At 39.4% G+C, this 23571-nt stretch overlaps 1 protein-coding gene across 1 annotated transcript; it reads left to right on the forward strand.

The window, feature by feature from the left end:
* The first annotated feature begins 1695 nt into the window (after positions 1-1695).
* Positions 1696-16831, forward strand: LOC140225214 (carboxylic ester hydrolase-like). The gene is made up of 10 exons (XM_072303263.1): positions 1696-2040; positions 2843-2989; positions 4245-4389; positions 5477-5662; positions 7561-7757; positions 10279-10426; positions 11286-11470; positions 13830-13968; positions 14892-15024; positions 16323-16831. Exons 1-10 carry the CDS (start codon positions 1846-1848, stop codon positions 16516-16518), a joined length of 1671 nt encoding a protein of 556 aa, XP_072159364.1. The 5' UTR covers positions 1696-1845; the 3' UTR covers positions 16519-16831.
* The last annotated feature ends 6740 nt before the right edge of the window (positions 16832-23571 follow it).

Consider the following 23571-nt stretch of genomic DNA (forward strand, 5'->3'; position numbering starts at 1 on the left):
TGAAAGGCCTGACAAGGATGAAAAGGAGAAGCCCTCGGCGCGGCGGCGGTCTGCATGAAACGCATAGTGCCTACAAGACTGCAAGAATACTTCACGCATTGCGTCAAATGCACTGCAGTCAGCGGCAGTCGGCTTGAAACGCATAGCGCCTTCAAGACTGCAAGAATACTTCGCGCATTGCGCCAAACATAGCGCGGTCGGCGCAGCACAGCGGCGGAAGTTAAAATTATTAAACCACATTTATGTTTGTTCTTCCATAATTTTTTCGTTCGTTTGTTATAAATAGAATGCCTTTTCCAAACAAGGATGGGTTTACGGAACTTAACTTTCGCGTATAGTTCCGTGGCCTTTTGTTAGTGTTGAGAGGACTTTCGCAAAAAAATGTACATCCAACACGAGTAAACGCGTCTCATACACTCCTCCCCCGCCGGCACGTTCACTTAACGAATGAGAAGGGGGCGGAAAAATACAGGCGGCCCATGAGCGGCAAGTAGGTGAATCCGGCCCGGATATAGTTGCATTCATCTTGCAGAAGCCACAACAGCCGCAATCATGAAAATTACAATTTGGCGTGACAAAGAATGCACTTTTATGTTCGCAAATCAATCAATTTTGCATTTTAAATTTTCCGCAGGAAAAAGTTCACAACAAGGCACTTCCTGTGCGGTAACTTAATCTACATGAAATTGATAAAAAGTTGTGGGCCTAATGGACGAGAGTACTTCTGTAAATATTTATATTTATAGTCGAACTTGAGATGAGTGTGTGATCACATCGGGAATAAAGAAAGTCTCAAGTGTCATGAAGGGCGTCGCAATAAACCACCTGACCTGGCAGGTTAAAAATGTAAAAGCATACCCTACGAGTGAATAATATGTCATAGGGAACACGTTAAGTATACCTAGAATTCCATCAGCTTGTAAAAGGGTACTTACTTACTTACAACTTGTGTTTAGATTTTACATCAAAATCAATCAATTCAAACTTTCGCTTTCGGGGGAGAGGAGGTTTAGTGAAACCTTTATTCATGATTCGCCAAATTACATAATATGGCTTTCCGGGCGATTTTTTCGATGTGTAACGTACCACTTTCAATGAATAAAACAGTTAGTTGTGAGATTTGAAACATTTCTACGCAACTAATTGTATAGTCTTTTTGGCTCTTTTATTGTTACCAATTCAATATTACTCTTTCCTGGAAAGATTTAAGCGTGGATGAGTAAATTTTCAGGCTGGGGGGAGGGGGGGGGGCATTTGCCGTTCGAGGGGGTCTAAGCGGCTACATACGATCGCATATTTACTGGGGAGGAATATCAGCCCTCAGAGGGGGAGGCGCCCCCCGGACCTCCCACCTCCACCCTCACTTTCTACCGACACTTTTTGTTTTTTTTACTACTTCAAATACTACACAAGTGGTATTCCTGCGTTTCCACTTAGAGCCCCGCCCCCTCCGTCCCTACTATGTATCAGCCCGAGGCAACCGTTGTACATTATACATTTAAAACATTATAAACATAAACATTATACATTTTTTTGCGAACAATGCGCAAAAGATAACCTTTCTTAGAGTATGTGGTTTCTGATGTTTGGCCTCGTTTGAAATCTCATTCATAGTCTCTCGGGATTTTTCTTTGGCATCTACAAAAATTAGACAGAACTCATCATTCTTAATACCAATTTATGAATGCTACATACTTTGTTCTTTATCTCCTCACACTATCGTAACCTCGAGTGGTTCTACGGAAATTTATATTTTAAATTTGATAGATTATATTTCAAGAGAAGGAAAACCCGATTGCCAGTACCTCTTGGGTTACACTCGAGCGTGAACGCGACTCTGTTAAGATGGAGATATCATTTTGGGCGAAATTAGCACTGATTTTTTCGTTTGGTGTGTTATATTGTTGTGCCCTAGAGGTTTCGATTCCAAATGGGAAGATTATTGGGTTTGATACGCTGAGAACAAGAGATGGCAGAGTGATCCACAGCTTCACAGGAATCCCTTTTGCTAAACCTCCGGTCGGACCTTTACGGTTCAAGGTCAGTTTTATACCGTTTATTTCATTGTTATTTAAATTTAGAACATCTTATCAGTGTTTCGCTAAAATGCCGACCGTAGATTGTTCATGATCGAGATTTGATTTCAGAAACCTTTATTTAATTTAGCTTTTTTGAAAGTATACAAAAATTGCAAAATTATATGCGCCAGAATATATTTTATTTAGGAATTTTATATTTCATCAAATGATTTTTGCAAATATTGCATTTATTAATATTCACGTGCTGTTTTGATGGCATAGCACTTAGATCCGCAATATTCATCCAAATTTCCTCATCTTAAAGGCGAAGATTATATCAAACTTCAAGCAATTTACTTGTCCTGTAATAAATTATAAAAGCCCTTGGCTCAAGAATGGTTGTGTCGATGGCCACAGCCAAAATCTTTTATCTCTCTGAAAGCGTTTAAAAATCTCTGATGACCAAAAAAAAATATACGAAAATAATTGATTGATTTTCTCTTGGGTAAATTAGACTTAAGCAATGATATGCAAAATTCCGATAGAAGATACATTTTCGACCGATAAGTCATCCATTGAGAAATGTTAAGCAATTGTTCTGCTTCAATTTAGCATTTAGTTTCCAAATTGGATGAATATATAATGTTATATTTGATGAAAGTGACCTTCCATTCGCGATGTAAATAGGAGGTTTATAAATATTCTTATTTGGATACAACTAAAAATTCGATTTTTTCAGTCAAAATAATTCATCTTAGTTATGATATATTTTTAGGGTTATATGATCACATGGCGTTGATAATATTTTGCTAATGCATTTTCAGGAGCCGCAACCAGCTGAGCCATGGAAAGAGCCACTTGATGCTACAAATAATGCAACGATGTGTGCGCAATTCGATTTTGGCAATCTATCTAATCCTAATCTTCTAGGCCAAGAGGACTGTCTCGTTCTTCATGTGTACTCTCCAAAGGTAAGCTTTTGAGTGAGAAATAACCCTGGTAAAAATTGGCGATAAGAGCTGCGTTTCAAAATACCATAGGAATTCTTATAGCCGACTAAAGAAGGCTACAGAAAATCATATAGCTGGCTGTAGAATGCGGAGAAAATCATACGGCCGGGCTATACGAAGCGATAAAAAATTATGCAGCCGGGCTATGTTCCTATCGCCGGGCTTTACACTTTATCGCCTGGCTGTTGCTTTTTCGCCATCGATTATAAAAGGCTATAAGAAATTGTGTAGAAATTCGTGTGCTTTGGAAATCATTAAGTTTGATACGGAACCACCTTAATATTTACAAAACACACTTATATTTTCCTTTAATACATATTTTTTTTCATCAATTAAAATGAGAATAATCCATACAGGATGTGCAAACATTTCAAAATCATGAGTTGAATAACGCTGACTCCGCCAGATTAAATATTAGAGCCTAACACAAAGCGGAGCGGCGACGCACTGGCGCCTACAAACCTAACAGGGATACTTCACGCATTGCGCAACGCGTGAAGTATCCCTGTTAGGTTTGTAGGCGCCAATGCGCGTTTCGCGCTGGCTGCCCGCCTGCCCGCAGCGGCCACGGCGCTTGAAGCAACTATTTCACACCAGAGGTATTGCACAGTATCATACGAAACTGAAGGCGCTCTAATATATTAGGTAATGGCAGGCATCCATCAAAAGTACGGAGCTTTCCTCGCAAAATAAATCAAGATACTACGGCCCAAAAAGAGAGCAGTATTCCAAAAACTCACTAAGTCCTAGCATCCGTAATTAGTAACGTTTAGCATACACTTTATCGCCTGGCTGTTGCTTAATCGCCATCGGCTATAAAAGGCTATAAGAAATTGTGTAGCCGGCTATAGAAGCTATTGGAAATCTTACAGCCGGCTGTAGGTCTATGGTATTTTGGAACACATACTGCCATTTTTACCAGGGAAAAAGCTTGCTCAAGAAGCACACATTGCAATTTCATAGTAAAATTATTGCCACTGCGTCGGATTAATCTGCATGTTGCCTCAGTGTTAATGGGTGGATAAGAGAGTGCTCATATTATTGAAATAATTTTTTGCAATGAAGTTAAAATAAGTTGTCAAATCTCATTGCATTGCAAATTGCCTGTCTTCCTAATACGAGGAGCTTATTCTACCTATCATCTAAATTGTCATTTATTGTCCAAAGTACATTAAAATGTTGCAATATCATTTATCCATCCCGCCTTATTTCGTAGGTGGACAAGTCAGCAAGACTCCCAGTAATGGTCTGGATTCACGGTGGTGCATTTCAGTATGGAGCTGCCTTCATCTACGGGCCAGATCTACTACTAGATAAAGATGTTGTACTGGTCACCATCAACTACAGACTGGGAGCTCTTGGTAAGCGAATGGTTACGGGCACTATGGAACAAGAAGATATTAAGGATAATTTATATCGGATGATAAGTTTTCTGAAATTCAAAATTTCTTGACTTTCCCTCGTAAAAATAAAACAAGGAGTAAACTTAAACGCACTGTTGTTACGGTGCGCCAATCGTTTCATGTGCTTGTAAAGATTATCACACAGAAATTCAGCTCGCTACATTGCTGAGCTAGCGTGTAAACACTTAAACAGCGAGATGTTAAAGCGACTTCACATAATGAAATAATACCACGGAAATTACCTGCGTGTGGAGGCAACAGGTTTCAATTAATTTCTAACATCCAGATGCTTTCCGTTCAAAAATTTGTATATTTCTATGATGCAGTGGTACATTGATATATCGTATTCTAAGTATGAGATCTTTTGGATGTTGTATAAGGAAAGAATGGCTCTGTAATCGAAATTTTCGTAGTTACAATATTTCAGAGTTTCGTCTTGAGTTTTTTATTAAAAAGTCAAAATGATCTGTTGCGGTGTCAGTTGCCCGATAACCTCTGGAAGACAGGCATATGTGGCGTTTGGGTGTCGTAGAACGCCAGAGTGCGTTGTAAAGCGACTTAAATAATAATAATAAAATGATCTGAAATAGTGAAGGGTGTTAGGGGAATAAATAAAACAGAGAGTGAAAGGGAGAGAGAAGAAAAAGAGGTGGCTCTGAGAAATTGAGAAAATATACGGTAATGCAACAGTTCTTCAGGTAAATATGAAATCTTGATTACTTTAAACACATATATATTCTAAAAATAGTGTAGAGATATTCTTCAAAACAAATAGAATGAGTTTCATCCTGAATTGCAAGGGGGTTGGGAGTTAAAGAGGGAGAAGAGGATAGGATAAAAGATAGAGTTAAATGGGAAGAGCATACAAAAGATAATAATATGGGATCCAGAATCAGTTTTTTGTTAAATTAAATGTTACATATTTTAGAGCCTTCTCTCTATCATGCACGTTCTAAAATGATGAAAAAAAAAAACATTTATGCCTCGTGTGTTTTTACAACTCTTTACTCGCCAAGCATTTGAACCTTTCATATTCTCACCTAAGGGTTCCTGAGCACTGGTGACGAAGTTATCCCTGCCAATCTTGGGTTGAAGGATCAAGCTCTCGCGATTAAATGGGTCCACGATAATATCGAGTACTTCGGCGGAAATCCCGATTTAGTAACCTTATTTGGGGAGAGTGCCGGAGCTGGAAGTGCTCATCTGAATCTTTTGTCACCGCTAAATAAAGGTAAGTGACATACAGTGGAGTGCCATTTTTACTGTAGAGACTGATCATACGTACTGATTGATTCGTCGATTGTTAGTTGATTTATTTGTAAGTTGCTATCCCATGGAGGAGGCGTGTCTTGGTGGTCCTGACCATCATTGAAATTTGAATCAATTTTTTCCGCAATAGCTTATTCCAATATTTAAAAGTATTGTGAGAAATATTCTTAACTTAACTCAGTATTTACTCAATCATTTCTCATTTTCAGTAATATTTACCTCGAGAATTGCTACACTGAAAAAAAAAACTCCGGCCGTGGGAGCTGCAATTACGGGCTATATAGACATTCCGTCCGTTCCGGGCTCAAAGGCCGAAAATTCCGGCTGCTGGAGGCGTAGCTTCGATTTCTCCGGGTTCAGAGGCCGAAGCTACGGCTCCGGCAGTCGGAATTTTCGCCCTTTGAGCCCGGAACGGACGGTATGTCTATATAGCCCGTAATTTCGGCTCCCACGGCCGGAGTTTTTTTTTTTTTTTTTCAGTGTATCTGTACCTTACTTTGCCGCTCTGATGAGCCAACCACTTTCCTTTCGTTGCACCGTAGTACTGTGAAAGTCTTCCTCCTGATTTCTTGTATAGGCCAGAGTAGTTCTTGAAGTTACGCCATTTAAGTGTTGTGATGGAGATATCTTTATATCCTAATAAAATTTAAAATGAGTAGAAAATGGTTTTAAATTGGACGTCTGTGACAGGGTCAACTATCCGTGGCTATCGTGTTGCATGAACAGATAAATTAAGGCACTCTGGCATCATCTTTTCCTTCGCCATCTCAACTAATTCTATGCGCTCCGGTTGGTATAATAGTTACTAGGGGCTATGCCCCCTGGCCGCTACGCGGCTCAACCCCCAGAGGGCGCTTTGCGCTCTTTTAGGCCCGACTCGACAAAAGAACGACGTAAAAAAGTAAAAGATTTTCATACTGGACTCTCATTTATCCAATGTTTCTCTGGCCGGGAGCGATTGGACCAATAAAGGGCTGGACAATTGTTCAAAGTGAAGCTTCAAAGTGGTGGCTGTCTCGTCAAGTGTTGGCATCGACCACCGCATCGATGCGCAACACTTCACTAAACAGCCACCACTCTGGAGCTTCACTTCGAACAATTGTCCAGCCCTTTATTGGTCCAATCGCTCCCGGCCAGAGACAGACCTTAAGAATCGATTGAAAAAATCGGCATTTATTTCAAACTTCACGCCAAGACTGAAAGGGAACGGTACGGAGCGTTTCGTCGCTTTTTGATAGTCTGTAGCAAAGGAGCATACCTTCGATTTTTTCACCATACCAACAGACCAAGATTCCACATTTCCCGCTCAATTCAATTTTCTGCTAAATTTGAAATTCCCGCCATTTTTCACTGGCGGGAATTACAAATTTTGCCCCCCTTCCTCAGCGTTCTGGTCTACCCTATATATAAAAAAACTGGATCCTATTTCCAAAATCTGATTAAAGCGGGCTCATCTAGGGTCTATTACCTGTCGACAACCGAAGAAATCATGGAAATAGGCCCAGTAGAACGTTCAAACGAAGAAATCATGGAAATCGGCCCAGTAGAACGCTCAAACGAACTATGACAAAAAATAAAAATTTACATTGTTTAAATGGGAAAATTCGCAACTTTACCACGCAATATAAAAAAATCTGGGTCATATTTTCAAAATCTGAATAGAGCGGGCTCGTCTAGAGACAATTTCCCGCCGATAGCCGCAAAAGTCTTGAAAATCGGCCCGGTAGAACGCTGAAACTAAGCGTTACTAAATTAGCTTAGGAGGTCTTGGAGCTTATAATATAGAAGAAGAGAGATGTTTCCCCATTCTAATTACGATTCATGTTCGAAATCTGACCGTTTTTCTTAATCCTCATGCAGGTCTGATTCATAGAGTCATAGCAATGAGCGGATCTGCATATTGTCCATGGGCAACCATACCTCCACAGTTAGCTAAGGACAGGACAAAAGCACTGGCTGTATTGTGCAGCTGTCCACCTGAGCCCTCACACGAACTTCGAAAATGCATGCAAACGGTTCCAGTTGAATTACTCGTAGAGATGGCCAGAAGGTTCCAAGTAAGATTTCATTAATCAATTTCCCTCATTCATATCTCCGGCAAACAAATCCGTTCTTCCAAACAAGAAAAAAAACAAGAAGAAAAATCCAACATGAATATGTTGGGAAAGCGTGCCGAATAACTGAAATTTTGGACACATACCCAGGGCCGGATTCACCTACTTGCCGCCCATGGGCCGCCTGTATCTTGCCGCCCCCTTCTCATTCGTTTTTGAACATCAATAAAAACCATCAAGTGAACGTGCCGGAGGGGGAGGGGTGCATAAGACACGTTTACTCGTGTTGGACACATTTTTTGCGAAAGCCCTGTCAAAACTACTAGTCAAAGTTCACGGAACTTTGCGCGATAGTTAAGTTTCGTAAACCTATCTCTGTGCGGACAAGGCCTTCCACTTATAAGTATTGAACGAAAAAATTATGAAAGAACAAACATAAACGTGGTTTACAAATTTTAACTTCCGCCGCCGCGCCGCGCTGAGAGTACTATATTTGGCGCAATACATGAAGTATTCATGCAGTCTTGTAGGCGCTATGCGTTTCACGCCGACCGCTGCCGCCGCTGCTGCTATGTCTGAAGCAATGCGTGAAGTATTCATGCAGTCTCGTAGGCGCTAATATGTGTTACATGTTGACCGCCGCGCCAAGGGCTTCTCCTTTCCATCTCAAGTCCTCGTCATCATTACTCTCTGCGCCGCGTCGGCCGTTCCAGGCCAAATTGCGTGTTTGGTTTTTCTCTTAACTCGACTAATTAAAGGAGCCGTCTCTTGTATCCCCGAAAGACGACAAAATTAGGAAATGAGAGATTTTGTCGCCTTTTCTCGTTAGCAATTTTTTTTTTCGAATCCGACTTTAACTTTGCCACCCCCTTTTGCCGCCATGAGCCGCGGCCCATGTGGCCACCCCCTAAATCTGGCCCTGCACATACCTACTATTTTCACGTCATTGCTATTTGTATCAATCGGTACTTTTTGCTAAATTTGGGAGAAAATATTGATTCATGAACGTTGAATGTGAGTTAATTTTAAAGATTCCGTCCAGTTATCTTGTGAGTTGATATTCGGCATTTACGCACGACCGCGATTTGGGCGAACTGCCATGCATCGAAATCGCGTTAAGTCAATCTCTTTGGATTTTCAACTGTAACTTCTCTCCTATTCGGCCGATTTTTACAAATGAGGTCTCTTTTTATTTGTATTTCAACGGAGAGTAAGTAAACACTCGCTAAATAGACGGAAAACAATTTTTGTGATTTGGTGGATCCTGATGTCACGGTGAATGGTTAATCGGGCGTGAAAGATAAGGTGACGGCTGCGCTGCGAGGCGACCATCGCCTATCGCCGTCTTTTATTGCCTTCCTCACAACCGGATACCCAAAGCGATATCGGGAGATAAATGCAGTGGCACACAGTTAGCACACGGTATAATGAGTCACGAGGCTCATCACAGATTGCACTTACAGCACAAGACGCTCATTGGCTAAAAAGTTTTGGCGGGAAAGAAGCTTCTAAAGTTTAGTCCTCTGAGCGTAGAAAAGCTTCTATGAGATTTCTGTCGGATGAAATAATACGGGTTTGACAGGAAAATGTTTTCAAGGGTTTCTAATTAGCAGTTCATTCGGTTTTTCGGCAAAAGACCATCAGGGCTTGACAGTATAACGGTTCAACGACAGAAAAACGGGTCCGAGGGGAAATATATTTGGACGGCCCGTTGAACAGGGCCGGATTTACCTACTTGCCATCCATGGTCCGCCTTAATTTTGTCACCCCCTTCTCATTCGTTCTGAAACCTTAACAAAAACCATCATGTGAACGTGCCGGAGGGGGCGGGTTGCATAAGACACGTTTACTCGTGTTGGACACGTTTTTTTGCAAAAAAATGTGCGAAACATTAATGTGGTTTAATTATATTAACTTCCGCTACCGCGCCGCGCTGACCGCACTGTATTTGGCGCAATGCGTGAAGTATTCATGCAGTCTTGTAGGCGCTAATATGTGTAACGCACCGACCGCCGCGCCGAGGGCTTTTCCTTTCAATATCAAGTCCTCGTCATCATTTCACTCTGCGCCGCGCCGTTCCAGGCCAAATTGGGTGCTTGGTTTCTCTCTTGACTCGACTAATTAAAAGTGCTGCCTCTTGTATCGCCGAAAGACGAAAAAATGAGAAATTACTATACTCTCAGGAAATGAGAGATTTTGTCGCCTTATCTCGTTTGCAATTTTTTTCTGAATCCGATTGTTTATACCTAAATAAAAAAAAAAAGTCAAAGTTTGCCGCCCCCCTAAATTTGCCGCCATGGGCCGCAGCCCATGTGGCCACCCCCTAAATCCGGCCCTGCCGTTGAATGGCATTAGTTTATCGGTGTGCTGAATTAGGGTACATTTGAGTGATTTCAAAAAGCGAGCCTCACTGGCACGCTTTAAAATATTCTCTGTATCCAACGGAGTTTCTGGATTTTTTGAAGGAGTAGGTAATATTCTTGCACTTTTCCACTGACGCCTCGGTGTTTCTTCGTTTTTACAGGACTGGGCAGTTAGCGATCTTATTTTTGTACCAACCATCGAGTCCGAAACAAAAACTGCTTTTCTCCCTAAAGAATTAGATAAATTGGGGTCCAAAATCCCTTTCATGACAGGAATAACCTCTGGCGAAGGAGGTATCGCTGTTTCATGTGAGTAACAGCACATTCTTGGAACATACGGTAGTTATCAGTGGCGTGGCGTGAATTGCGATGTATCGATCATTGATATGCCATGCAGTCGGAGGGTAGTCTGTGGTCGACCGCTGAGCACCCGAAATACACACAACACATATAGAAATATCCGAGGTTAAACGATTGAAAAGGGTCATCAGGATCCTGATTAAGTATATTATTCAAGAAATTAACTGAGCAGTGCCAGATTTTAGACATACCTATCACGCGGCTCGTAAATGTAATCAGATGCATGTTCAACAAGGAAAGAAAAATCTACCACTGGTAACTAGATTTTCTAAGGATTATCTACACAAGGAAGAATCTGGTAACCGCTATTTTCGTGTTTTTCCTCTTTTCTTTTCCTATGATTCTGGGATGGTTCCAGGAAACTGATATATAGTCCGCTTGTCTCCTTAATAGCTTGACCGTTGTCGTACGAAGATACGACATTTTCCATTAGGATTCAACGCAGAAGTCATAGTCAAAGGTAAACTACGTTTTGCCTTTATGTAAAATGTTTGACTATCAGCCTCTCTCATTAAAAATTTCCGGCTACGTAACTGTCGTTGAATGGTATTTAGACTGATATGTTCTTTCGACTCAGTCATACAGATTGTTGCCTCAGTAATACATAATAATGTGAAAAATATCATTGGTTGCTTCTTTTAACTTTTTAATATCAGTTAATAGCTGAGTTTTGAAATCTAAAATCTTCATTACAGCAATTCAAGATTCTACTCAGTTTTCCCCCGCGGAACGAATAATTTCCTAATTTGAAAATTTACATATAAGTTCAGAAGTGAAGCTTTATGCTCATGATTCATTTATGTTATAGTCGTATACAGGGCAGGACTTGAAAATCAACTGAAGGAAAATCCACAGAATATTTTACCGAGAGCTTTACTGCTGAAGTCAAGATTCTCGAGGGACAAACTTCCAAGCGTGGCCAAGCAAATCCAGAAATTTTACTTTGGCGATAAGCCTTTGGACATGAATGCTTCAATGGAAGAAGTCATCGACGTGAGATAAATTATTCTTATCTATAACTATGTTTGCATTTTCCCAGGGATGAGTTAAGTTTTATAACTTCAAATGGTTGACTCGGATTTACTTCAGTAGCAAACTTTATTGAGGAAGTAGATCAGACTACAGTTTTCCTCGTATTTCTAGTTAATGAATGGAATGTACCTGATCGAGATTGTCAAAATCAATCTGCATTATAGAGGTGAATGGTTTATCTGACTCGAAGTTGTTTAATTTAGGCCATTTGTTGATGGCAAGGAAAAATTAAATTAATGTAAGTCAAATTGGCCGCGTTAAATGAGAATTTTCGCTCAAAAAATTACACCGGTAAAACGAAGCTTAAGAAACAAGCCCTAAACTCCACCACTTACTAGCTTTCTAACGGATACGGGTCAGCCGTCCTGGGTGCATCAGAATCGTGTTTCAATGGTTGGTTGTTATAGATTAACTAAGAATATTAAGGTCTGTCCAAACAGCAACTTACTAAGTTCAATATCAATAAAGATATCGCGCTTTGAAAAGTCGGGTTTTTGACGTCATCCACCGTGTTAGTGACACCCTTGGTTACTTCCTTTCTTGTTCGATCAGTGATGCAGAGGGCGCAACGCGAAACTTCAACGACATTCAACATAAACAAACCGGTTTGAACTAATTGACCGCTTAACTTCCTCGCGTCGAGTGCGTTATCTCTTAAGGTACAAATTTCAGCATTCTGATACATGTTTCTTAACCAAAATTTTACGTAAAACACGATGCACACAACGAAAATTACCGATATCAACTAGTTACGAAGATATTTAATGATTCTTGATGCGTGAATTCAAACCACCCGCTCATGAAAACTCAATGCTCTACGTGATTCACATCGCGCGCGAAACGTTATCATGACAGTCTCTGCGATATAAAAATCTGGCAACCTCAATCTTGACGCTTTGACTCAGCTATGGCAAATTGCTTATAGTTTGAACAACACATGGTGGGAAATGAACATTGCTCGACTGAGAAGATTGCTGAAACCGTTGTAGTGCGCGATTTGACTCACGTAGAGCTTTGAGTTTCTTGTGAGCGGGCAGTTCAAATTCCTCGTAACCAATGTGAAATAAAAACGTTAATATCTTCGTTAGGAGTTGTTTAAGTAATTTTCGTTGCGCGAATCGTGTTTTACGTAAAATTCTGGTCAATAAACATAAATCAGAATCCTTTAATTCGTACCTTGTATAGTGGTCCATTAGAAGATCCTCGGAGCGCGAATTCGTTGAACAGCTTCCTGACTTTGTTTAGGTATGGTCGTAGTGTCGTTGAAGTTTCGTGTGTGGTTGAAGTTTCGTGTGTCGTTGAAGGGTTTATCAATCCGCGGTGGATGACGTCAAAAACCCGACTTTTCAAATCGAGATACTATCTTTATTGATATCGAACGTAAGAAGTAGCTGTTTGGACGATTTTAATATTTTTAGCTAATCTGCAAGAAGTAGCATCAAAACACGATTCTGTGACCAGCACAACTGACTGATGAAATGAAGAAAAACACAAAAAACTAAGAAAAAATGAAGACATTTTCTACTCATTTTTAGAAAGAAAGAAAAATCAATTTGCTGAGAGTTGATAAGTGCTGAGAAAAAACCTAGGTTATTAGATAAAAAACACGATAAGTTAACCCTATCGCAAACCGAGTGCGTTAAAAGTTCAGCTTAAAGCTGAAATCTCATTAGAGAGGGAAGCAGCTCACACACGAGCACATTTTGTGTCTTTGAGGGAAAATTGTGCTCGTGTGTGAGCTTTTTCCCTCTCTAATGATACTTCAGCTTTAAGCTGAAATTTTTACGCTCATTGGCTAAAAAACTCAAACATCCCGTCTTAACCCTATCGAACATCTGAAGAAGAAAATGTTAAGCGGGCAGAGGAAAAAAAAACAGGAAACATTAGACGACAACCACAACAAATCACATCAAATCGCAAGAGATGGAACAAACTCATATTGGTAAATTACATCAAACGTTACTTGAAATAGTACTTTTGACCATATTTTAAGGGTTCGAAAGTCGATTTTGGGATGAACACGCCTTGGTGATTGATCTAGAGATTGATATTTCGATATGTTCTAAATAATTCCTTGGTGGTGGAATAAATTGGAAATCGATCCACCATACTCAGCATACATCGCTTCAAAGCTGGAGATTCACACCTCAAACCGAGATAAATAAAATTCACTAAAAAAATTAGGTATTTCCTACATCGAAACAATCACAGAGTATAATTTAATCCGCCGACGGGGTTTCGTCTGAAATTTATGATTTACACTTAATTTATGATTATCGTGCATTCTCGAACTTTTTTTCCTTTATAATCATTCTTCCAGATGTTCACGGATAGATGGTTTCTACATGGAGCCGTTGAAGCAGCCAAAAAGCACCATGGAGATGCGTATCTTTATTTGTATGATCATCTACACGCTGTTTCTTTCAATGACATTTTAGGTGGAACAGGCAAAGTCAAAAGTAAGTTAGCTCTTGATACTGAGAGATTGATTTTCTTTTTCCTTTATCTTCCTCATCTTCCAAAACGTTTATACTTATATTGGCTCTCTTCAAAATTCTGTCGTGCTAAGCAAGAATGTCGTAAATCCATCAAAAGTTCCCCGCGTTTCTTAGAACTTGAACCCTTTATAAAATAAAAACTGTTTTTACCTATGCACCTCAATTTTTCATGTTAAATTCTTGATAGTATTTGAGAAAGAATTCTGTAAAAACATTGTTCCAGAGTTCACAAGTTTTTCTGGTATGATGCACTGTTTCCAAATAATTTAAAATGACGTTTACGGCCTTTTTGCGTTGCACGGCAGAGTTACCCACACGCTAAAAACTCTCAGAACTCAACATAGTTTTTTTTCTTAGCTACGTCGATTCTTTTTTGCTTTTTTTGAGCGTATGTTGGGGGAAAATTTTCACAAAGCATCCTTGAAACCGCGTTAAGTAGAAAGGAACCAAGCTCTATCAGCTCCTGTCTTTAATCCGGCAATTCAATTTTTTACATGAGAACGGTTGTGCGGATTTTAGTGCAAATTTTGGTGAATTTTTTGCATAACACGAAGCAAATTACTTCGAATTTTCCAAAGAATCTGCATCAAAAACATTCTCTTGTAAAAAAATTAAATCGCCCAGATTTTGACAATAGCTGATGTGACTTGGTCTCTTTCTGCTTAACGTGGTCCATATAGCTGAGCAGTGGCATTAAATGCTTATTTTCTGGTTTTTGGTATTCAGATCTCTTATTCCGAGGACAATTACACTTGTGTTTCCCATTTTTTTGGGGGGGGGGGGGGGAGGGGGGGTCTCATCTCCAGTTGTTTTTTTTTTAATTTTTTTTTTGTGCCGCAATGAATTTTTTTCCATTTTACATGTATTTATTGCCCTCTTGGTAGGTGTAGCACACATAGATGATCTACTCAATATTTTCCCGCTTCAGCTATACTTCCCGGAGAGAACATGGACCGAAGCTGATGTTAAAGTCTCCAGAAAGTTTATTGATATCGTAACTGATTTTGCCAAAAATGGGTGAGTTTATCAACAACTTCAGCGTATTTTAAAGGAAATTTATATTTATTTATTCAAAAAAGCAACCGAAATCCACTCGATGAATGGAATACGCCTTTAAAGGAAACGAGATCTGATTGGGAGTTAGATTCGGTGTTACGAAACCTAATACCGCCGTGCTAAGAAAAACCGCCGCATAAGCTTTCGAATGATGCCAAATTTCCCTCCAGAAAAATAAAGAGAGTTACAAATATTTTTCCTTGAAATTTTCAGACACTTTATAGATCCTATTATGAACAAAGCTACCCGCAAAATTAGGAGGAAAAAAAATTGAAAATTTTCCCGAGAAATTTGTGATTATTGTCAAAGGAGCTTTGGTAACGTCTGAAGGCTCATAGGTTCTTCCTTAGCGTGGTAGTATAGTAGGAGGTGTTCAAAAATACCTAAAGTACAATGAGGAAGGATGAAACTGTTAGATTTCGAGTACATAGGCATTTCCCTCGTGTGATTGGTTGCCATCTCGGACATATTCACCAATGTCATTTTAAATTGTCATCACTAAAGCTTGTTTGCTCTAAGCATCATGTAGCTAACGAAAGAAGACACAGCTGGACAATAAATAATCCAGCCACATATCATAAAGAATGTGATTAGGCACCTCTTGGAGGAGGCAAAAAGTCCGTAAGTTCTTTCTTGGTAAAAAGTCGCTCTTTTTAAAGATAAAAAAGATGGTGAAAAAAATGAAGGCCATATCGACGGTGAAACTGCAAGAAACCGAATTCGGTTGCGGTGTTTCAAAATTTCCGCTTCAATTTTATTTTTGAAGAAGTGACCGAACCAACATCATGGCTCAACAATTTTCCAGAACGTAGAAAAGAAAAATCATAGATGTCTTCAATGAATGATGTTTACTAGTTTTCCGCTCGGAAAAGAATATGACAGTAAGAGTGCAACGTCGCAGACCGAGGTATACGCATTTCTGCAGTTTCACCATCGATTGTATAGCTTCTTTCGGATTGAAAAGTCTACGTTTCAGGGAAACGTAGACGTAGACACAAAAGTGTACCAAATACATTGTTACTTCGTTAGATTCGCGATAGAATTGCCAAGCTGAACCCTAAAACTGAACAATCCTCTCAACAAACTATGAAGAAATATACTGTAAGTTAGTCAGCTGTTTTGATGGCGTCTTCAAATGTAATCAAGTAATAAATCATTCTCAACACAGTTTTGGCGCCGGAACTATCGTCAATAGTTTTGGAATTCTTCTGCTTCACTTGAAACAATTAATATGTTTCTTCCTTTGTTTGATCGTTTAGAAAACTCACTGTTATCGACTCGAAGTTGCAGCCAGTAAGCAAAACGGTACAGACGCACCAATACCTACACATCACGGCACAAGGGTTGACGGTTAAAGAAAATCTCTATTCAAAAAGAGTGAACTTTTGGCTGTCGTTGTTGGATGGCAAATTGGAAGAAACTGAATCATCAAGGCATATACGAGATGAATTTTGATCACAGGGATGATTAGACGTATTTCTGCCAAACTGAACTATGTGCATTGAGGCATGAGCGCATGAGCCATGAGACCCATAAGAATATGCATGATAAGGCTCACGTTATACCTAGTGCACATAGCTGCGTCTGGCAGAAATACGATTAGACGTATTACGTCCAATTTAGTTTGTGCGTGGTTCCGATTCCTATGTGTATAAAAAAAGTAGGAATAGCCATTCTCGAGGTAGACATTCTACTGAAAATACTTTTGTCATCTATACCAAAGCACTCAAATCGTAGATGTGATCCAGCCACCCGTTTAAAAGATGTACGAGGGTCATCCAAAAAGTAAGGTTCCCTACCTTGTATCTTCCGAACGAAAAGGGATAAATTAAATCGGTAAAATTGTACATATCATACATACTCTAAGCTTTAAAACAAGCTCAAGTTTTTGAAAATCGGTTGAGGAATTCGCAAGAAAACTCCATTTTACTGAGACGACCTCCTGTCGCCGCGTGCCCACCTCCGAGGTCAGGATGCGCGGAGAGTCGCCTTACTTCAGACTCGGCTTATCGCCTCTAAACATCAAATCAAAAATGAATTCAAAATATTTCATTAATTGGACAGCTTTATGCAATAAGGAACTAGGGTCAAATTTTCGATTTTTTTTTTATGATGAATTTCGTATCAGGAGGGTATTTACTTACTATTGAGAAAAAGAAAATCCTCAAAAACAATTTTTATCCCGCTTCAGCGACCCCGCAAAAATTTGCCGTCGCACGATCACGCGAAGTTCATTTTGCAATTGGGACCTATACTATGGTTCCCTATTGCGTAATGCGAAACTCGGATTTCCCATTTTGCAATTCGGAACTATAGACAGGACGGCATAATGCTTTCTCGGCATTCTCGGCTCCTGTTCGACCGATCTTGCTGATTTTTGGTACCCGGGGGTATTTTTCGACGGGAAACTCGAATTTCTGGTCAAATTTTGAAAATTCAAAAATCCAAGATGGCGGATGTGGCCTAAAATGCTATCTCGGCTCCTGTTCGATGGATCTTGCTGATTTTTGGTATCCGGGGGTATTTTTCGACGGGAAACTTGAATTTCTGGTCAAATTTTGAAAATTCAAAAATCCAAGATGGCGGATGTGGCCTAAAATGCTATCTCGGCTCCTGTTCGATGGATCTTGCTGATTTTTGGCATCCGGAGGTATTTTTCGACAAGAAACTCGAATTTCTGGTCAAATTTTGAAAATTCAAAAATCCAAGATGGCGGATGTGGCCTAAAATGCTATCTCGGCTCCTGTTCGATGGATCTTGCTGATTTTTGGTAACCGGGGGTATTTTTCGACGGGAAACTCGAATTTCTGGTCAAATTTTGAAAATTCAAAAATCCAAGATGGCGGATGTGGCCTAAAATGCTATCTCGGCTCCTGTTCGATGGATCTTGCTGATTTTTGGTAACCGGGGGTATTTTTCGACGGGAAACTCAAATTTCTGGTCAAATTTTGAAAATTCAAAAATCCAAGATGGCGGATGCGGCCTAAAATGCTATCCCGGCTCTGGTTTGATCGATCTTGCTGATTTTTGGTACCAGGAGGTACCGTAATAGCACACCTAGTCTTAGCGATGTTTTTAAAACGTGTCAATGACACCAAGCCTCATTTCTGAAATGTTTCACGTGATACTTTAAAAACCCGAATGAAGTGTCAAACACGAAGCCACTCTGTGTTCAACACATTCCCATGTCACCACATTTTATGTGTCTGTGAAACATTTGCAGATTGTGTCACCGAAATGTTTCGAATTCATTTTTTACATATTTCAATGACACAATGGGCAAAGGTCTCCGTTGGCAGTGCATTTTTGACACATTTCTGACCCATTTGTAAAACAATGAGCCTTTAACTCAGATTTTCCTCTGATTTTCCAAATGTTTATGACACATTTTCGGTATAATCACTACAGTCCATGTAGTGTTAAACACGAGCCCACTCTGTGTTGAATACATCCGCATGTCACTACTTCTTAACCGTAAAAAAATTTTCAGACATCTGTTTTAGCAAATGTCGTGGAGGCATTATAGCTATCTAATCAAGTGCCTGGGCGGCCTGATTACAGACTATGCCTAAGGAGAGTATGGAACTATGGGTTCACTCCATCAGTATTAAACTATCAGAGGGATTAGGACGTCCTCACTTTAGAAAAGTATACGCAAAGCATGATGTACGGTTTCAATATTTTAGATAATCCATAACTTATAAGCGCTTATGGAGATAAATGCGATGCATACCAAGAATTTAAAACTAGTTTTAACTCTGCATAATTAAATAGCCAAAAAGTAAACCTTGAGACAAAAAAATAAACCAAAATTTGGTAAAATTGGAAAATGAAACGTTAACGCTCTCTGGTGGGTTCAGTTTGATCTAGGAAAATTTTTAGAAAGGTCTGAGAAATGTTTTCAACTTGTGTTCACCAGGTTTTAATGACAATCAAGGCACTGTTTTGTTTAACTGATATATTCCTGACACATTTCTGAAATAAATTTCCTTACCCTTATGCGTTTAAATTAATTTTATAAATGGTTATGACGTACGATCGCCGCGGATCAATTAAATGAAAGTGATACGAGTATTTCAACTGGAGAGCAATGAGGGAAATCCGTACACGAAAATCTGAAGGCGTTTCAAATACCATTCCGTCACGTTTCATACATAGATTCAACATATAGCTGTACCTTATCAGATTAAAAATACGAAATATCTGCCAGTTGTTTCTGAAACATGTTTTTGAAGGATCTTGGAAACGTTGCTAAATTGTGTCAGAAATATGTCAGGTTTATTTCTCAGAAACTTCGAACTTCCAAGAATTTCTGCAGCAACGTTTTAAATATGTTTTAGAAATGTTTCCAAAATATTTAGTTGATCTCCTTTCCCAACATATCGTACACAAATCTAATATGAATCTGTGCCTGGGTCGTTAAAAAAGAAATTGACACAATTACAAATTTTTTCCGATAGATGTCAATAAAGGTTCATTGATTTTCATATAAATTGTGGCAGAAATGTTCCGTAAATATGTTTCAATCATAGGCTTAGCTGTGGCAATGGTTTTGAAATGTTTTTGAAACCTTTCTGATATAGTTTATTGAACGGACTGCAATATATTGACAACACATAGCTGACACAATTCTTACACATTTTTCGGGTGGGTTATTTATGCCTTTTTGAAATAAGTTTGAAACGTTTCCAACTTATTTTTAAAAAAGTTTGAATGACCGCAATTAGAAACATTTTCGATTTGTTTTCAATACGTTTCAAAGACACGGCCAACTTGCCCATTTCATGTATTCGTTTTGAAAATTTGTTGGAAACATATGTCAATGACTGATCCGAGATTGACATAATTTGAAACATTTTAAAAACATTCCATTGGGTAACTGTGCTATTAGGGATTTTGGACGGGAAACTTGAATTTCTGGTCAAATTTTGAAAATTTGAAAATCCGAGATGGCGGATGTGGCCTAAAATGCTATCTCGGGCTGCTCGACCTATCGTGGTGAATCTTGGTTGTATAGGGGGTATTTTTGGCCGGGAAACTCAAATTCCTAGCCGAGTTTCGAAAAATTGAAATTTTTCAAATTTTGACATTGAGCTTGTTCAGTGATTTTTGATTTTTGCGTTTTTTGAAGTATTTACTACGCATAAGCCACAAATAATTTCTCCGATATTTTTCGCATTTCAATCCACGAAAAACAAGTTTGAGGTTGCGTCTTCTGAGCTCCCCTTTAAACGTGTGTCCGAGGAATGAAAGATCCCCCAGGGGATACTTACTCAAGTAAGGTCATTTTCGGCCACATCCACCATCTTGGATTTTCGAATTTTCAAAATTCGATCAGAAATTCGAGTTTCCCATCCAAAAATACTACCTGGTACCAAGATTCACCGCGATAGATGGAGCACGAGCCGGGATAGCATTTTAGGCCACATCCGCCATCTTGGATTTTTAAATTTTCAAAATTTGACCAGAAATTCGAGTTTCCCGTCCAAAAATACCCCCGGATACCAAAAATCAGCAAGATCCATCGAACAGGAGCCGAGATATCATTTTAGGCCACATCCGCCATCTTGGATTTTTGAATTTTCAAAATTTGACCAGAAATTCGAGTTTCCCGTCCAAAAATACCCCCTGACCCCGAAAATCAGCATGATCGATCGAACAGGAGCCGAGATAGCATTATAGGCCACATCCTTAATCTTGGATTTTCGAATTTTCAAAATTTCACGATTCACGGGTTTGTTGACCTATTCAAGGGTTTATCGATCAATTCACGGATTTTTCGAACGAATCACGGGGTTGTCAATCGATTCACGGATTTGCGGATCGATTCGCTGGTTTTTGATCGATTCACGGTCGTCAATCGAATCAGTGCCGATCAAATCACGTCAATCGGTTCATGTTCTAACTTTTCGATCGATTCATGTCGGTCATGTCGGAATCATACACCGGTTTTTCAATAATTTGTCGATCGAGTCGGTGTCGATCGATTCATGCTTTCATTTTTTGATCGATTCATGTCAATCAAATCTATAAACCCTCCCGTCCAAATTGCATGTTAATATTTGCCACCATTCTCGAAATATTAGCAAGTCGGTAGGTATCCATATTTTTGGCACACCCTGTTTTTTGTAGAATATCTTTCCGCAGGGACAATGCACCTCCCCCCTTCCTCGTATGATGGAAGGAAGGGGTGTTTTCTCTGTTGGGGTTAACCCTCCAGTTTGTAATAGTGACACCAGGGTCGTCTCCCCTATGCAGTCAGTGCTAAAACAATCTATAGTTCCTAATTGCAAAATGAGCTTCCCCGGATTCTTCATTTTGCAATAAGGAACTATAGCCTTTTTTGTAATTATTGGCAACAGTGTGATGTTTTTGACGAATCTGTCAACACAGGGTGTTAAAGGAACTCCATAGCTATAAAATGAACCATCAAACCGCAACATTGATCGTTTTGATGAAAAACGCCAATGGTTTTTGCAAAAGTTGCTCTCCTGAAAACCTACCGTTCTGCCTATAGTTCCGAATTGCAAAATGCTATCCAATTAGGCCTTACCTTACTTTTTGAGATAGTCTCCGCATCTTTTTTGACATTTCTGGTATCATTACAGCAGCTTTTTCATGCCTTCCGCGTGGAGGGTCTCGTCTTGGCTCCAAAACCAGTCATTGTCAGCGCTCTGCACCTCTGAATCAGTTGCTTTTCGTGGTAAAATTTTTCCCCAATCCTCCGTACTCTCTTTATTTAGCCTCAGGTGACTTTCGTCTATTCCTGAGATGAAAAACTCCCACTGTGGAAAGCGATATCCAACCGATTTAGAGGTGCAGAGCGCTGACAATGACTGGTTTTGGAGCCAAGACGAGACCCTCCACGCGGAAGGCATGAAAAAGCTGCTGTAATGATACCAGAAATGTCAAAAAAGATGCGGAGACTATCTCAAAAAGTAAGGTAAGGCCTAATTAATGAAATCTTTCAAATTCATTTTTGATTTGATGTTTAGAGGCGATAAGCCGAGTCTGAAGTAAGCGACTCTCCGCGCATCCTCACCTCGGAGGTGGGCACGCGGCGACAGGAGGTCATCTCAGTAAAATTGAGTTTTCTCGCGAATTCCTCGACCGATTTTCAAAAACTTGAGCTTGTTTTAAAGCTTAGAGTATGTATGATATGTACAATTTTACCGATTTAATTTATCTCCTTTTCGTTCGGAAGATACAAGGTAGGGAACCTTACTTTTTGGATGACCCTCGTATAAATATGAAAAAAAACACGGTATTTTTTTTCGCATTATCTCTTTGAAGAAGTTTTGAAAATAAGAGTTTACACCGCAGACAGAAAAAAAGTGCGATCTTGTTGCAAAACGAGGAGGGATACAGGGAAAAACGGAGAATATTGACATGCGCGCTGGAAGTGAGCTGTACTAGATAAGCACTGTGACGTCACGAAAGACATACTGTTCTTGAATTCTTGTGAATTTCATTAAATATCAATACGAAATGAAAACTGTGATGATGACTACTGTGATTAGTTATAGTGAATTTTATTGAATGTGAATGTGAAATGAAAACTCTGATGATGATCGCCAGATCGAAAAGATTAAGTTAAATAAAATAATCCGTAATTAATACAACGCCTTGGTTCTTTAACTAATTAATATTAGATAATGGCGTCATCGGAGTACAACTCCATTAAAAAAGTATCTCTAAGAAAGTATCCCTCCTTGCAAAAAGGAAAAGAAATAGAAATAAAGAGGTGGCCAAGCTCACCGACCTGTGAGGAAGAAGGACGAAAGATGCGTCTATAACTGCAAATCAATTAATTAGTTGCTTGAAATGCTACAACAATGAGTTGTTTACCATTTATTCTTCTTTAAATATATTCTCTCTATAGGTAATACTATCAGTTGCATTAACATAATATGAAACGTAAGTTGACTTACTACTTAAAAATGTGCCTAATTATCCCTAAAAAATAGTTTGCACAGATCATATCTCTGACTTGAATTATAAATAGTTTCTTAAGGTTGAGATGTATTAACGCCCTGCGGTGATGGGTATCCTGGAAATATTGAGACGAATTCCGAAAGAATACCATGTTGCTTCAATATTCAGAGTGCCGAGAATTTGTCAGCGGGCTGATTATTGAAATTGATAGACATAACGATAGACAAGCGAGACATAGGGAGAATGGAACGATTCTATTGGTGGAAATGGATGGTCCCTATAAACTAAAGAAGAAAATTATGCACTAACTGTAGGGTATCTCTTAGCTTTTATCCAGTCAGTCTATTAATTATTCACCTCCTTTGTCCATTGCAACTGCTCGCTTCCACCAATAAGATCTCTCCATATCCCTTTTGTCTTTGTCCATAGCTTTGTCTATAAATTTCAATAATCGGTCTACAGGGGATTCTTACATTCTCAGAATGTAAAGTAACTCTGGACTGCCGTGCGCATTACTTTTAGGAGGCTAATAATGTAGAGCGCCTTCAATTTTGTGTATATGCAATGCGGTTA

Source organism: Bemisia tabaci, chromosome 8, assembly GCF_918797505.1.
Source record: "Bemisia tabaci chromosome 8, PGI_BMITA_v3".
Classification (NCBI taxonomy): Eukaryota; Metazoa; Arthropoda; class Insecta; order Hemiptera; family Aleyrodidae; genus Bemisia; species Bemisia tabaci.